General features: G+C 45.5%; 1 protein-coding gene across 7 annotated transcripts in view; it reads right to left on the bottom strand.

Moving 5' to 3' along the window:
- The window catches only part of CUX2 (cut like homeobox 2), a 223,194-nt gene extending 208,786 nt beyond the window's left edge, over nucleotides 1–14,408 (bottom strand). For 6 of the 7 annotated variants that reach the window (XM_044989886.1, XM_044989883.1, XM_044989885.1 and 3 more), the window contains exon 1: nucleotides 14,247–14,408. In XM_044989886.1, coding sequence (XP_044845821.1) covers nucleotides 14,247–14,309 — 63 coding nt within the window. In that variant the 5' untranslated portion in view covers nucleotides 14,310–14,408. Of the gene's footprint in view, nucleotides 1–13,794; nucleotides 13,859–14,246 lie in introns of those variants that run through there. The other variant, XM_044989884.1, reaches the window with a different exon arrangement.
- Nucleotides 14,409–16,348: the final 1,940 nt, after the last annotated feature.

A 16,348-nucleotide genomic window follows, 5' to 3' on the forward strand; every position in this document is an offset into this window, starting at 1 on the left:
ACTCACCAAAATCCTTTATGCTTCCTTCACGCCGCCTGTAAAATGAGGGTGGTAATAATTACTGAAAGACCCGAAGAAGACCTCCGTGTGGCTCGAAAACTTCTCCCTCTCACCAGCAGAAGTTGGTCCAATAAAAGATATTACCTCCCCCACCTTCTCTCTCTACCTCTCTGGAATTAAGTCACGTGTGTGAAGTGCTTAGAGATCCTCGGCTGAAAGCAGCTATGTCAGCATGCTGTATGATTATCAATAAAGAATAAACGCACTATGCAGCCAGGCTAGGCAGCAAGATGTTACTTAGCCAGCGCTGCCGCTCTCCCCAGATCTCCCAGATGAGTAGCTCTGCCTATGCTACACGTTACAAGACTCAGTGCCAGGAATCAGGTAATACTTTATTATGTTGTCCTGATGGAAGAAAACAAAGAAAGCCTGAGGTCCTAACTTCAGCAAGAGCATTACCCACAGGCAAGCAGGCCCCATTCAGAGCAGCTGACGCACGGCACAGCTCCCACTAGAGTAATATTTACACCAGGTTCAAATTGGCTATTTACTTTTTTAGAAATCTGTGTTGCAGAACCAGCTTGCACGCACACGCAGACCAATTAATATTCAAACAGCCCCACGTTAGCCGAGAGTCACTTAAACTACAGCGAAATAAATACTCGGGGGCCCTGGTTCAGCTTCTGAGAAAACGTTACACCAAACTAGTCAAAAAAATAATGACACGGTGAGGCGACATTCAAAAGCACTGAGACCATTTTGGAAAAAAATATATATACGTACGTGTGTGCACGCGCGCACACACACACACACACACACACACAATCTAGCATCTAAACTTAAAACAAATGACCTCTTCTTGTTGTGCAACATACACAGCCAGCAGAAAAGCGCCAGCCGATGGAATTCTGCAAAAAGGCTCTTTGTTGCCACTGCCAAAATAAATAATATTAATGCTCAGCTAAAGCAACAGCAATCCTTAGATTACACACAGTCCTTTCAACTGGCTTTTTTTCTCTTATATTATCATATGCAGCTGCTATGAAATGTACCTGGATGAGTACAAAACTGATTTAATCATTAGCCCCTCCCTCTAACCAAACAGCCAGAGCAATTCCTGAACTGCCATAGGAATCTGCCATTCAGTCTTCCTAGGATAACAGAGGTGAAATTCACACGGGATAGAAAATCCCAAGAGGGGTGTGAAGGTGTGTATGCGCACGCATAGAGTCTACATGCATGTCCCACTGTCCTCTCCTGGATGGAATCAGAAATACTCATCCGTGTGTCATAGATCCTATACTGCTAACAGTTTATAGAGAGACTCATTTAGTTTAAGAAGCAGGGGCCTGTTCTTTTGGACCAGGAGACTCCAAGTTCTGGTCCTGTGGATGCACAAAGTCCCACTAGACATGGATTGTAGCCTAAGGACAACTGTGTATTCCCCCAGTGGGCATTGCTTTGTTACAATACTTGGCGCTTCCATCCTTGAAGTGCTGTACAAACACTGGGCCCAATCTTGCATCCTTACTCACCCAGAATAGCCACTGGATGCAGAGTGTTTTGGGTGGGCGAGGGACATGGGATTGGGCCCAGTAACTCTGAATGCAATGGGCCCCAAATACAGTACAACAGCTTTAGAACAGAAGGAAACTTGCAAAGCTGGGCAGTGGGACACGGTATCATGAATCCCAGAAAACACCAGGAAGGGGAACAAGTAGTAGCAAGTTCTACGCAGATTTCAGTCTGTTCGCTCTCTTTCGCCACAGCAATACCCACAAGAATTATGGGTTGTTACTGCAGACTATTCCTTGAACACGGGCCAGGGGCTGCAGACACAAGGATCACTTCCAGCACTTGTATACAACCAGTCAGGATAAAAGGGCTGCACTCTCTGCAAGTCCCTGTGCATTAACAAGCACTGCAGTACATAATGAACACTTCGGCTTTCTAGTCTAGCTAAACCTTTGGTTAGATTCCTCTGATAACCCCCAGCCCTCTGATGGCTGACATCTTTCTGGCTTCAGGGGCCAAATTTTCACAGTACAGTACATTAGCGCTCTGTGCAAAGGTACCTGGCACAACCCATTTACACATGCGATTACTGAAAATGCACGTGTAAGTCAGGCATCTGTGTGCACCAGTAGTCGTTTACTATGGAACCTCAGAAGGCAGGTACATGCAAACACCTGACCTGAGCACACAATCACTGCAATTGCATGTGCAAATTATGTGCTAAATTGCACATGTATTTTGGTGTTCTGAATCTGCCTTTAGGGGGCCATTTTCTACGTGGGACATTGGAAATCAGAACAGGCTGCACTGAACACACTCCCTGCTGTGGGAGACAACGTCCCTCATTTTTCCTGCATTCTGAGCGTACTTGTTTAGTGTGCAATGGCACCCTCACTACGTGCACAATCTCCATCAAAACTAGAAAGACACTGCACTGGCCATTCCTGAGAACACAAGAGTGAAGAATCACCAAAGCCAGCGTCCAAGTGAGACGCTGAACAAGTTTTACCCCCGCTCTGAATCCTGCTAACACGATTTCTACTCAGACTGCCGTTCCCCCAAATCATCCCGACAACTGACTCACCAGTAACAGCTCTGCCACCGACTCCTCTGGGCAGAAAGCTTTGTGCTGAGCGGTGTCAATCAGGTAAATACACACAATGCTGACAGCGGTGTTCACTAGGGGCGAATCCCTTGCACAAACACCCACCCCATGCCCAGTCCAGAGGAGCCTGTGCAAGGTCCTGGCCCCCACTAACACCCCACTTAAACCCTGCTCTGGGGATTTACATGTGGCTCAACTGGTGCCCGCCTGTCTGCCCAGGGGAGAAATGTCACCCCATGTGACTCCAGATGAAGTCAATGAGCCAGATTCTGCCCTCGGTTACCTCCATTCAACCCCAATGACCGTCACAGAGAGCAGGATGTGTCCCAATGGCAGCTTACCTCTCTGGGGAAACTTGTATCAGGAGCATCAGCTCCTCTGAAGCCTGGCCTTTCTACTGCTGCTCAGAAACAGACCAACCTCCCCAGGCTTGGGATTTTAAAGGGTCTGATTCTGCCCCTGCTGAAATCAGTGGGAGTTGTATCACTGCAAGGCATCTTGCTCTCTCTTAAACCTCAGCAAAATGTTGGGCTTGGAAACTGAAAGAAATAAGGGCCAAATATGTAAGCACAGGACTGGGTGCCAGGAGTCCTGGGTTCGAATCCCGGAATGAACACCAGCCATCTCTGTGGCCTTTGGAAAGTCACTCAGCACTTCAGCCTCAGCTTCCACATCTGCAAAACAGATATACTGCTATAGGGCTAATGGGAAGATTAGTTAATTAGCTAATGCTTGTAATATGCTTTGAAGATGAAAACAGCTATATATTGTTTGTCTTAGGAATCTTCCCCCACCTAAAAAATAGTACATCAGAACAGAGCAACACTCCCACATGAAACCTACTAAATAAAACAAGATCTTTCCTGCTTTTCCCCTCACTCTGTAACAAACAAAAATGTGTCTAAAGCAGCATAAAAAAGTAATCACCAAAAAATGTGGTAATAAAAATCAGAAAGAGATGCTCATGTAATATACATAGGAAAGTGTTACAAAAAGGGGAAAACTTTTTAATAAGGTCTACAAGTATATATTCTTCCTCCATCAACCTCAAGATTTATTGACCCAAGAAGCCATATTGACTGAATAAATCTTGATAATGACCTCAGCAGAAGTCAATACCTGCTTATTATCTCCCAAGTTGGGGAATTACATCTTTCTATAATAGGTGCCAGAAGGTACCAAATGTTCTGAGAATATTCATAGAGCCTTTTTGGATGGAATGAATGTCCTCGAGGTTCATTTTCCAATTTGAGAGGGACTCTTCCTGTGCTCTTTATAAAGAAACCATGCTGCAGATCCATTTTCTATCTCAAGGTACAAGGAAAACAAAAAAAAAAAAAAACTGTATTTGCACATACTGTAGCTTTCGAACCCTAAATTAATTTAAACCAGATCTCTGCTCTAGGAGCAGGATTCTTCAGGTCCTGAACCCCTCAGTCCCTGCAAACATGCCTGCATTTTCATTCTTAATGTTGCATCAGTTATTCTTGTGAACATTCACTGAAATCCAGGCAGGGGACTGACTACCCACAACATGAGACACATGGAAAGTTAGTCACTTTTATTTCTAAAGGACAGAAATAGGAGGGGGTTGCTACTGATCTAATAATTCGATCTCACCCCTCATTCTCTCTCCCTGTCTGCTGAACAACATAAGAAACACCCTGGGTACGTCTACACTGAAGTTAACTGTTAACAACTCAGACGACTGAGGCTTGAGTTGTGGGGCTGTAAAATCGTGGTGTAGATGTTCAGGCTCAAGTCAGCTGACACGGGTCAGCCATGGGGGTTTAATGGCAGTGTAGACATACCCGAAATGCAGGGTAACTGACTTGCTGAACCGAAGCCAGCCCCAGAAAAGGACACAGAGCACTAAACTTCTGTGAAAATTCCTCCCGCCCTCCGTAGATAGCACCAAGTGAAGTCTCTGGTGGAAGAAACTGATGAAGTGGGTTTTAGCCCATGAAAGCTTATGCCCAAATAAATGTGTTAGTCTCTAAGGTGCCACAAGGACTCCTCGTTGTTTTTGCTGGTACAGAGGTGTGTCACTACCTGTTTGCTAAAGAGAGTCAACACCGTATCAAATCTACAGTTTTTTCTCTGCAGTCTTGTCTATGGAAGAGACACTGAGCCAAGCTAATCTGAATGTTGGGTTTTTAAACAAAACCTAATATTTACAATAACCAAACCCAATGAAAATGTTGTCAAGGATGTTTTTTATTTAATTCCAGTGAAAACTTTTTTTCAATTCCTCGTCATTGTTTGTAGTGCAACAAGCACAGTATGATGCGAGGCATAAGCACCTGAAAGACTAAAAACTGATGTGCCAAACTGACTAGTGTACTTTCACTAGCCACACAGAGAAAAATGCAAAAAGCCTATTTGATTTTTAAAATCCACAGAGACAAACTAGGAATTTTGATTTCTTACATTATGATTTTGAGCCTGACAGTTAACTACGTTCAGTGGAGAAAACATTAGATCAGGGATCAGAATGCACAACAATTCTTTCTGCATTTTTAGTTGAAGCCTCTGCAGACTATAAGAAAAAAATAAATGAAGAGAGTAGCTACTGTGCCAACATATGGAGGGAGACTAATAGCTGGTTGTGAAAGCTCCATAGAGGTTATCTGGTTAAGCACGTGCCTCCTGAAGGGAACTCAGTTTGGAGTGTACTGTCTGTTAAATCTGTTCATAACTACTCATTCAGATCACCAAACAATTAACATTCCACTCCATATGCGACTGAAGAACTCCAGAGCCCTCTTTCAAATCCACCTTCTCCAGGTACAAACGGATGCTTGACTTTCTGCCTTGTTCAACACAATTTTCCTAGCGCTCTGGCAGTTATAAGGAGTTTGACGCAAACACAGCAGCACTATCGTCAGCTTGGCTCTATCGTGGGCTTCTTTTCTTGCTTAGAGATCCCAACTCCACCGGCAGGTGCAGTGCTATGTGCACGAGCCCCTTCCATCACTCACCGTTTGCTGGCTGACGTTAAGGTCAGGGAAAACCAGCCTCCATGTGTGGGCTCCATGTGAAGGGCTCCTTCAGCGATTTACCCAACAGCAAGAACGCGAGAGAGGCCAGATGCCGTTATGGTAGATCAGAGCAGATGTGGTGAGTGCTCTCGAAGGGGAGGGTCTCCTGGCACTATCACCCCCATGCTAATGCCCTATATTAGCCTCTCCACACATCCCCACTCTTTTCATTGCAGCTGCCACTGAGGGGTGCCATTTATGGACAATCTGAAAGCTCTGCTATCAATCTGAAATGCGCATCTGCAAACACCAACTCACTAGATAATAGGCCAGGAAATACCCAAGAGTCACAGCGTCAATAACATCCACTGTCGGCCCATGGGAATCTGATTATATTTTCGTTTATGTCCCGTTTGTCTTTTGGTCACATTTTTCGCAAGGCCGTAGAGAGAATCCACTAAACTGGATCGGGAGGCCACCCAATTCATCTCTAATGGGCTGCAGCATGCACACAATTAATTAATGGATTTATTAATTAGGGAAGAAGTCACTCTTCAGGCTGGAATTGGGGTCACCAGTTTCTAAAGTGAGAGCAGCTGAGCTAAAGATAAACTCTAATTTTCTGCAGCTCTGCCAGCCTTGTCTGCCAGAGTCTCAATTATTCAACCACAAAAAACATTACACTTTGGTAACTTTCAGAGCCTGACTTTCTCCAGCAATACAAAGAAATTCAGAATTAAGAGGAAGAAATTGGGACTGTCAGTCCATCCAATTCCCACCACCACCCCCATTTTTTTTTCTTAATTGAAAATAAGGATCCCTAGACCTGCTGCCACAATGGCAAAACTTCAATGGCAGGAGGATCAAGCCAATAATTACAGGTACCAGAATTGTTCTTCTTAAACATTTGCATTTAGGGCCATAGGTGTGCATGGTTCTGCACACAATCATAACGAGCAGACCTTGCCCTGAGGAACTTACAAATCCTCAGACCAGACCCTTCACTCAGATCTCCCCAGATGGACCCCAACACACCCAGAGACACAGCTGCTGAATCAGAGCCTAAATAAGAAACAACAAGGCAATGCAAGGAAAAAGGACACTGGGCACAAGCTGAGTGAGGCAGGTTATAAAGAAGAAGGTATCAGGTTGTGTCTCCCATTTGTTAAAACTCAGTTTCAATAAGATTTCCTCAGCCTGGCAGGACAGGGCCAGCCATTTCTGACAGGGTGACTTTTTCTTTAAGTAAACCATCAGCTTCGATCGCATGTTCTGTCTGCTCAGATGCGAGAGGAGATGCAGGAGCCACCAGTGAGCCTGCCACACGTTACCTACAGAACTAGCTCTGGATCCTGCAAACACTGATGCGGGTGAGCAGCTTTACTCAGAAGAGTAACCCATGGATCTCAACTTGGCTGGTCCCGGGTGGGAAGTTCCTTGCAGGTGCAAGTGTTCGCACAATCAAGGCCTAGAAGATGAACTATAGTACGGTCAAGGAAGAACAAAGTGCCTCCCTGTTACCCCGTACTGCCCTGACCTGAGTGTTGTAACTAGCTCCTGTCTCATCTTACCCTTAGCCTGCGAGCTCTCTGGAGCAGGGACCACCATTTGATATGTGTGTGTATCCCTGACTGGGGTAATACAAACGACAGCCATCAACCTGCCATGCATTCCACCTAAACAATACACTGTACTTTAATAGGAGTTTAATGACTTCAAGTCAGCAAGAGAAGGCTACTAAAATTCATAACAAGTCTCCATATTGCTCCATAATCTACCCTCTTCTACATGACAGCATCCAAGGAAGTCACACTCTGTTCCTTGAGCACAGCTGGGGAAATGAACTTTTCCAATGTTATAAAGGATCCACTTTTTTTGGAAACTGTAAAATATTTTCACCCATTTTATTTTCCCTTCTCCTTTTACACACACACTTTAAACTGTTATTTACAAACCTGGCACTCACTGCTGGCCTCTCAGTGCTGCACAGCAATGAAAATCATACGGACATTGCCTTCAATACGCAATCAGAGTAGACGAGCCCACCATGAAACCACTCGATGCGCTGGACTCCCCTGGCTACAGCAGCAATAATGTGTAAACACCCAACTAGAAAGATGGTCTGACATCATGTCCTGGAGGTCACCAAACCCAGGCTCCAAGAAAGGGAGAGTGATCCCCAGTTATATCCAATACCAAACCAGGCAGGGCCTACTTGACATACCCATTACCACTGCACCTTGGTATCACAAGGGTCCCAGATCAGAATACAGCATTATATTATATGTACATATGTGTATGTGTCCTGGCTACAGCTAGACACAAGGAGGCAAATTAAGGATGGATGCCCAGCCCCAGCCTTAGCTGAACATCCCAGCTTCTGTGGTTTGAAGCCAGCTTGTAACATTCAAGGAATGGTTTATTTAGAGAAAACAGTGGTTCAAATTCATCCTTGGGGTTATTCCATCAAAGCCATGGAACTACACCCAGGATGAATCTAGCCTGTTAACGTTAACTGCTCCCTTAATTATCCTTGTGCAAGCTTTAACGCAGATTTCTCAGTAGTATTATGGTCTATCAGCTTTGGGAGCCATTATGGTCTATCAGATCAATGAGAGCGTAGTTTGGAGCCACAGCAGTTCCAAAGGAGATGGAACCCTCACAGTGGGTGCTGTTGGCACCACACACCATGGGGTGGCCCCCCGGTGGCATCACACAAGGAAATCCTGCGCTTTGCAGATCATTTGGTGCTGTTGTAGTTAATTGTGTAAATAGCAGCCAGACCGGCCCAGCTCCAGAGGCGCAGGTAAGGAAAGTTGGGTCATAATGCACAGAGACTCACACTGCACAAAGCCAGGCCCCATAGAGGCTACGCTGAAACCTTGATGGAAACAGCTGATGGAAGCAGTTACTGGGCACCTGCAGAAACAGAAATGCACTTTGCAAATGACTCTCCTGTGGGGAGAGGGGGAGAAATGTAGCAACTTTACAACCTAACAAGATTGTTTTCAATTTTCCATTAGGAGACCCTGCCTCCCCTTCACCCCGCAAAAAGATGAGTGAATGATGCTGGCTTGACAATCCTGAAGACTCACGATCCCTTTCTGTCTGACTTCAATGGGTCAGGATAGAACCCTTCATTCCCCAGGACACTGGCAGCATGCATAGCAGTAGTGCCAGCTTCCCTTACACTGTCTATCCTGACCCAGAAGAATCACCATTAGGGATATGATGATAATTCAGACTCCGGAACCCACTGAATCCTTGGCCTCACTGAGGTGGCCAATCAGTAGGCTTGGAAGGATTATTTTTATCGGTAAAAGTCAATAAATGCTGATTTCACCGTACACACGCAAATGGGTGAAAAAAATATTTCCGCAGATGTTAATCAAAATGCACAGACAGGCAAAGTAAGAAAAATGCTGCTTGAGAACTTGCCGGAGTTTGATCTGTGACTCAGATTTTGACATGTGATGCTGACAGCTTGTGTTTTAATGGTTACAAAGCTTTAACTTTTGAATCTCAACATCCACTGTCACTAAATAATTATGGCCTGACTCCCTTACAATTTCCCATAACTGTGAACATTTAAATCGATAATAGAAAAAAATGCTTACAAAGAAATTTCAATATTACCTGTTGAAATTGTTAAAAAAAACATTAAAATCTAATTCTGCCAAGCCTCTCGATAAGGGTGCTGGCTGTGATCACATTAGAAACTAACCACTTGCAATCCCCTTGTTTCAAAAAACAGGAAGCTTTTTTTGGGTTACTGAAGCTTCAACACATCTTAAACAATATACATTAGATTCACAACCCCATCTCAAAAGGAGTCAGAGTTCCAAGGCTGCGCTCATGAACACTGTGGGCCAGATCGTCACCTGGTGTTAAATCAGCATAGCTCTAACGTCAGTGGAGCTCTCTGAATTTACACCTGCTCAGGATCCAACCTCGCGTGTCACCCATAACCAGACCTTCGTTAGTCCAGAGCTCAGAAACTCTGGAAACTAAGTGAAATGAATAATGGAAACTGGGAGACAAAGGTAGTGGTGTTAACAGTCCTCTGACAATACTCTGCTTCTGTTTCCTAATGCATTTGTCCACCACAAAGCTGAGTGCCTCAGAGACTGTTTTGAGTGGATAGGAAGTTTAACCTGAACTGTACTTTCAATATAAAAGAACCGGTTGGCAGATCTCAGTCTGGTTCCTAGTGAATGAGTGACCACATTTACCAAAACCACCATTCCACAGGCAGCATTGCAAGAGCAAATCACAGACCACAGACTGACCAAACACCCTTCTGGCCCCAACAGCTGGTCCATTGATAACAGGGTTAAGACACATGGGCAGGGCAGCATGCCCTATGTTGTATCTCTTCCATAGAGAACTCAAGAACCTGAATTTCCAGGGCTGTTGAACTGGTGCCTTCTGCCTTGTCCAAGGTCATGAAAAAACCTGAACACATTTTTTTCCCCCTTCCAAGTGACGGTTTGATCAAGATCCTAAATACAAGACGACAACAGTGCTACAAACCTACACATCAAAGGAGACATTTTTATGCTGCTGCAATGGAATTTTATTTTGAATCTTTTAAAGGAAGCAAGTCCTGCACAGCTCTAGTCTTTTCATCATACCTTAGAGGGTATTAATATAATAATGGCCTGACTATATAAACAACCAGCACTGTTTGGGCCAACAGCTTCCCCAAACAAATCCTTAAGGAATCAGATATGGTCCCCAAAACACCTGCAAACAGAAACAGCTAGTGTTAAGCTCCATCATTCAGACAGCATCTACAGAGGTCAATGGAGTTAGGGATAAATCCATCCCTGGTTTAACTCCATTAAAGTCAATATAGACCTAGCTGGGACGAATTTGGCCCTGTCTGTCTATTGCTTTTAATATGCATGTACCTGTGAGTCTGATACCCAACAGGAATTGATTCATGCTATGGCTTAGGTCTATTGGCCAAGCAATCAGTTATGCTGTACTTTTTAAGAAGCTGATCATGAAGTAGTAAGTTGGATGATCCATTAACTTCTCAGCCTTACTGTAAATTTGGAAAGTCCTAATGATATGCAGAGCCCAGAGCATTTGGCGAGGTTAAATCCTCCCAAGAAGAGCTCCAGAGGTGGCTCTTGCAAGGCTCTGGGTATACCCACTGAGGTAATAACTAGGTTATTCCACCTATGACTGCTCCACAGTACTGCAGTGAAGTTTATTAGGCCAAGTTTCAGAAGTTAAGCTTCAGCCAGCGGGACTGATAGCTTATTTACCACTGTCATCTATAGAAAGAAGAATTTTGACACATTGTTAAATGATAGCACATTTAGATAAGTCAAGCTGTCATATCATTTAATGGATGTCTAAACTCCCTCTGTAGCTGATATGTAAAATTTATGCACTTCAGAATATCATAAGGTTATAATATTTTAATCACATCCACATTTTTTCTAAACTTTGAACAGTGAAAACATTCCATCAAGCACAACGCATTCAGAAGATTCTTGGCACTCGGTGAATGGCAAAACAGTCTGAACTAACTAGATGCCTCACATTATCTTACCACTTAAGTTTCTGCGGAACGCTCCACGATGCCAACAGCCTCAAGCCCTGGTTCGCACAGACACGCAAAAATGCCTGCCCTACTGAAACTAAATGCACAATATTTGGTTTGATTAACTCACTCACACTGAGTAACCAGGGCAATAGTAGGTATATATCCCCCAGTTTGGAGCTGTCTTTAATATCCAAAATCAGTAGTCCACAGTGCTTCCCACTTCTGCCTTTTTAAATGTAGAATGGGCTGCATACAGGATGCAGACAGCATATAATCCATACACTGGTATACCGAACACAATAAAACAGAGCAAATTAAAACCAGACAAATCATAAAGGTATGAATCCTGTTATGACTATTATACACAAGAAAGCTGTAAAAAAATACAGCATTAGTAATGTACACTATAAAACAATCTCATAACCAAATGAAATATGCCTGGCATTATCTTTGATAGAATTTTATCTCTTCTCATTTCCGAGCCTACTTGCTGTAAAAGGCTCAATGCCATTTTGATCAACGTGCTATAGAGTATCCCATTTTCTGCATGTTTTACATATGCCCACTGTTTGTCAAGGTTGTCCAAACTTTGCCATTGCATAGGCGTTCCAGGCAAACAGGCCTGTGTATACAAATTTTAAAAATGCATTTGGGGGAAATAATAAATGGATTGTTTCAATTTTATTTAATAGAGGGCATTAGGCCAAGCTGGCACAAGGTCACCCTTCCCTCCACCATCTGAGGGGAGGTGCCAGAAGTGCTGCCTGGACAGAAGACAGCAAGAACTATCTTTACAGTTCAGCACCCAGACCCAGCTACCCATTCATTCAGAACATCTGAGAATTAAAGCTATATACCTCTTTCCAAGGAAGCACAATTAAACTGAAGAGTCAAACTAGATCTTACAAAATCCGCCCCCGCCCAAGCTCAAAAAAGTTTTTTTTTTCCACACCAAAAAACTAGTTGTAAATATTTCTTTAAAATACAGGTTTGTGCAAAAGTCCTCAGCAGAATGTATTAAGGAATCCTTTGTATCCCATGTGCTTAGGATGCTAATCCCCTTCAAACCAAAATGCCATAAATGAACAGTCATGGAAAGCTGACTGGCTGTAGTACCTGTATTACTTTGAGGGTTGGGTATCACAGATGTACTAAGTAATCTGCTTAAAAGCCAAAATGTATTAAATGCTGGAACTGTTGATACATTATTGAAGTGCCATAAATCGTATTTAAATTTGTTTACTCCCCTATGAAACATGCCGCATTTTAAAGTCTGTAATATCCTACAGGGATAAACCTATTTAATATCCATGTAAATGAGCATCTCTCCTTTTGTAGGAGTTCCAGTTTAGACTTCATCTCATTATGTGCTACATACAGAAAGCTATATAATGACAAAATGTAAACATCTATTTTTTTCAGGTCAACTGTCCTCTTGTAAATGTTAAAGGGCTTATCGTTAATTTCACAGACCAGTGGCACTACAGCTGTATACAGTATTCTGTGACTTAAACAGAACCACAAAGGATCTCTTTCCTAATGCAAGATAGGTGTATCCATCACAAGTCTAAAACACTGACAATCAGATCTATATGCACCTTGAGTAAGGTTAGAAGATTGAATATTAGTTAGCTAATGAAAATTTTGTTAACTGACATTCAGGGATGAATGAACCCAAATACCACTGCTGTAAATCTGCACACTAAATTCTCAAGACCTGAATAACAATAGGACCACAGAAGGGCTTCAGCCAGCCCTGAGCAGATTTGATTCTCCTTCTGCTTTCTCCCATATCTGTTTGCCATGCTCTTGTCATTCCTTATGATACAGAACATCAATCATAAATAAAGAGTCTATGCCCTTAGAGTCCCCAGGTCTGATTCACAAACATTAGCAGGGAATACAATTACAATTGCCTTAACACCAAATACAATACAGCCAACCTAGAACAGGGGGAGGGGGAAGCAGCTTTTGATTTTTAAGACATTTCTTTTTTTGTGGCTGGGGCGTTTTAAAAGGCAGAAAATACAGGTAACAGACAGTTTGGTTTGTTTCTTTGCTACATGCTCATGGTCAGAAAACCTCTGAAAAATGCAAGTCACTTGCAGCTTACGTTTTAAAAGCACCTTGCCTTGCTTTTGAATTCATTTGATGTGAACGCCGGTTGTTGGGGCTCAGGGATGGTACCACTTGCCTGAATGTAAGAAACTTACCAAGATTTGCATATAGGGGGAAAGCAGCTCTTTTATCTTCAGCCTGATTATCTTTTATCTTACGCTAATGTCATGGCAAACAAGTCAAGATACTATAATAGGTCTGTTATCTGCATCATTTCCCCTCAACTTCTGCCTGCTGTGATTGCTACTTCAAAGATTTAAACATTTATGGAGTATTCAGTGCAGCAGCAAAGACAAAACAGTTGCTTCCTAAGCGATGTATGAAGTTAATACCTAAAATGTACCCCTGAAAACAGTACAGATAATACATACAACACCTTGCACAGACCTGATCAAGGGCCACCCGCGGGCCGCCAAGCCGAGCTCTCCCTTCTCCCCAGCACTAGGGAGAGGGAAAATGGAAATCACCCCCCCTCCCCCCGTGAAAAGTTGAACATCTGCATTTGCTGAATTCACCTGCCCGGCAATTAGCTCGGATCCGACCGAGGCCATTCCGGTCCTAACGCAGCAGGGGAAAACTTCCAGCCCGGCCCGGGGAGGCGAAGCCCGCTCCGGCGGGGCTGGGGGGAGAGCGGGGCAGATAGTCCGGGAAGGCAGGTGCCCCCTCTGCGCACCCCCGGCCCGGCAGCCGGCCCCGGCCCGGTCTCCTCCCCTCCCCTCGGGCCGGGCCGTGCCCCGGGCAGCCGGGGAAGTTGCGAGGCGGGCGGCAAGTGGCCGGGCCGGGCCGGCGCAGCGCGCCCCGAACAAAGAGCAGCGGCGGGGGATCAATTCCCGATACCGATCGATGCGGGCAGCCCCCGGCGCGCCCGGGGCAGGGGGGGCGGAAAGGGGGGGGGCCTCTCCCGGGCGCGCCCCGCGGCTCCCCCGCGCCGCACCGCGCCGCGCCGCCCGGCGCTCCGGCCACTCACCTGCAGCCGGCGCAGATCCAATTGCTTCCAATATTGAACCATCGATCCCACATCGGCGGCCATCTTGGGGGAGAGCGGAGAGCGGCGGCGGCGGCGGCGAGAGTTTTTTTGTGGTGTTTTTTTTTCCGCTCCCGCCGTGGCTGGACCCAATCTCCGGGCTGGACTCGCGGAGACCCCGGCCGCCCCCCACTTCCCCAGCGCGCCCCCCTCCTGCTCCGCACCGCTGCCTCCGCCGCCGGGGCTGCCCCGCAAACACCCCCTCCCGCCGCCGCCGCCTCTGCCCGCGACCAGGAGACGGGAGCGAGGAGCCGAGCGGAGCGCGGCGGGGACGGGGGGAGGCGGCGGCGGCGGGCGAGGCGGCTTCCCACGGAGCGAGCGAGCGCTGCCCGCCTTCGCCCCCCGCCCCCTTCCCCCCCAAGTCCGGGCGCAGCGGGGCTGCACTTGACTTTGGCTTCTCCGCCCCCCCCCCGCCGCCAAACTTATCGATACTGACGTCACGTGCGGATCGATGCAGGCGGCGAAGGGAGGAAGCGCTTTGGCGGAGGCGCGGGGGCGGGTGTGTAATTTATTCGCGGGGGGGGGACACACACCCCGATCTTCCCCCCCTCCCCGCAGAACAAAGTTAGAAGTGTTCGGAGTTTGCTTTTTGTGGCGATCGCCGCCCGGGGCATCAGGGAGCCCGGCGCGGTCCTTGCTCCCGCAGCGCCCCACGCTGCATCCCCCGGGGCTGCTGCTTGCTGCATGCGGGGATCGGACAGGACACGCGGCTGGAGGTGCTGCTACCTCCCACTCCGCGGTGCATCGGGCTGTACTGCCCTGCTGGGGGCGGGAGGCGGCTAATGCACCCAAGCGGCTGCATCTCTCTGTGCAGCGGGGGCTGCTTGCACAGGCTGGAGCTGCAGGGCTGTAACACCAGGAGAGAGGTGGCGCCCGGTCTCGAACTGGTTTGCCGTTTGCATGGGAAGACGGGCAGTTTCGATGCCAAGGGTCGTCGTGCACTGTGCCTGTTGCCAATAATCCATATATATCCTTCAGGCGAGGGTTGGCATATCAGGCAGGCGCTGATCCTGTGCACCACAGGGGAGAGAGCATTCGAGCTGCATCCGTTTTGTTGTGTTCTAGGAACATCCATCATTAAAAGAAAAAAGTAGATTATTTGATGGGGAATTATATTTTAGGATCAGCCAGCGGCAGTTACATCATTCGTGCATGGGGACGATAGATCCAGGCAATGCTCACTAAAAGGATAAAGTTCATAAGAGTTATAAAGCTGACAAATTACTGATGTTTTCTGTGCCCTCCTCCCTAAGCTTTATGCCAGCTGGAAGGAGGTCTAGGTTATCACCTGCTTTTAAGCTATTTAAAAAGTTTGTTAATGTCATGCAAATAAGTGGTTGATCATCCCTTTGATACTGGATTGTCTGAAGGTTTAGTTCTAAATCATTCAGTCTGTTTATTGATTTAATAGACAATACAAATTTTCCCCTACTACCTTTACATGCCTTTTCCATGAGCAGGGCTAAAATGTCATTTATCAAGACACAGCCAACCCCTCTTCTCAATCCCGTTCCCTAGAATTTGCAGACAGTAATGATTTTAAACTTAGTAAGAAAATTCAAATTGCACTGCTTTTTCTAATAAAGACTATGATGGGTTGGTGCTTTTGAAAAAATTCTTAGCTCCAGCCAAGTTCACAGTTACATTTCCATCTCCCCTGGACGAAATTAATTTATGTAGGTTTCATAAATGTGTGGCATTACAATTTGTCTACTTACAAGCCTTCCTATAAGCACTTGAAATAACAGTGGCTTTTTTATAGCCCTATAAGAGACATTTGTAAAATCTGATATGTGTACATGATCTTGCAGGGTAATTTAATTTATTTTTAAACAAATCAATGTAAAAAGGTGACTTGCTTTCGGTTAGCTGCGAAAGAAAAGACTGCTTCCAGACAAAGCTTTTTCAGACAGCCAGTAAACTTTTTCAGATTTTCAAACTGACATGTTCTGCACCTTTGACCCTAATGGGAATTGCCATAGCAAACATGCTTACAGCACAGCAGCAAGAAAAATCCAATAATTCAGATTCTTTTAAGGCTGATA

This window comes from Mauremys mutica, chromosome 16 (assembly GCF_020497125.1).
Source record: "Mauremys mutica isolate MM-2020 ecotype Southern chromosome 16, ASM2049712v1, whole genome shotgun sequence".
In the NCBI taxonomy this organism is placed as follows: domain Eukaryota; kingdom Metazoa; phylum Chordata; order Testudines; family Geoemydidae; genus Mauremys; species Mauremys mutica.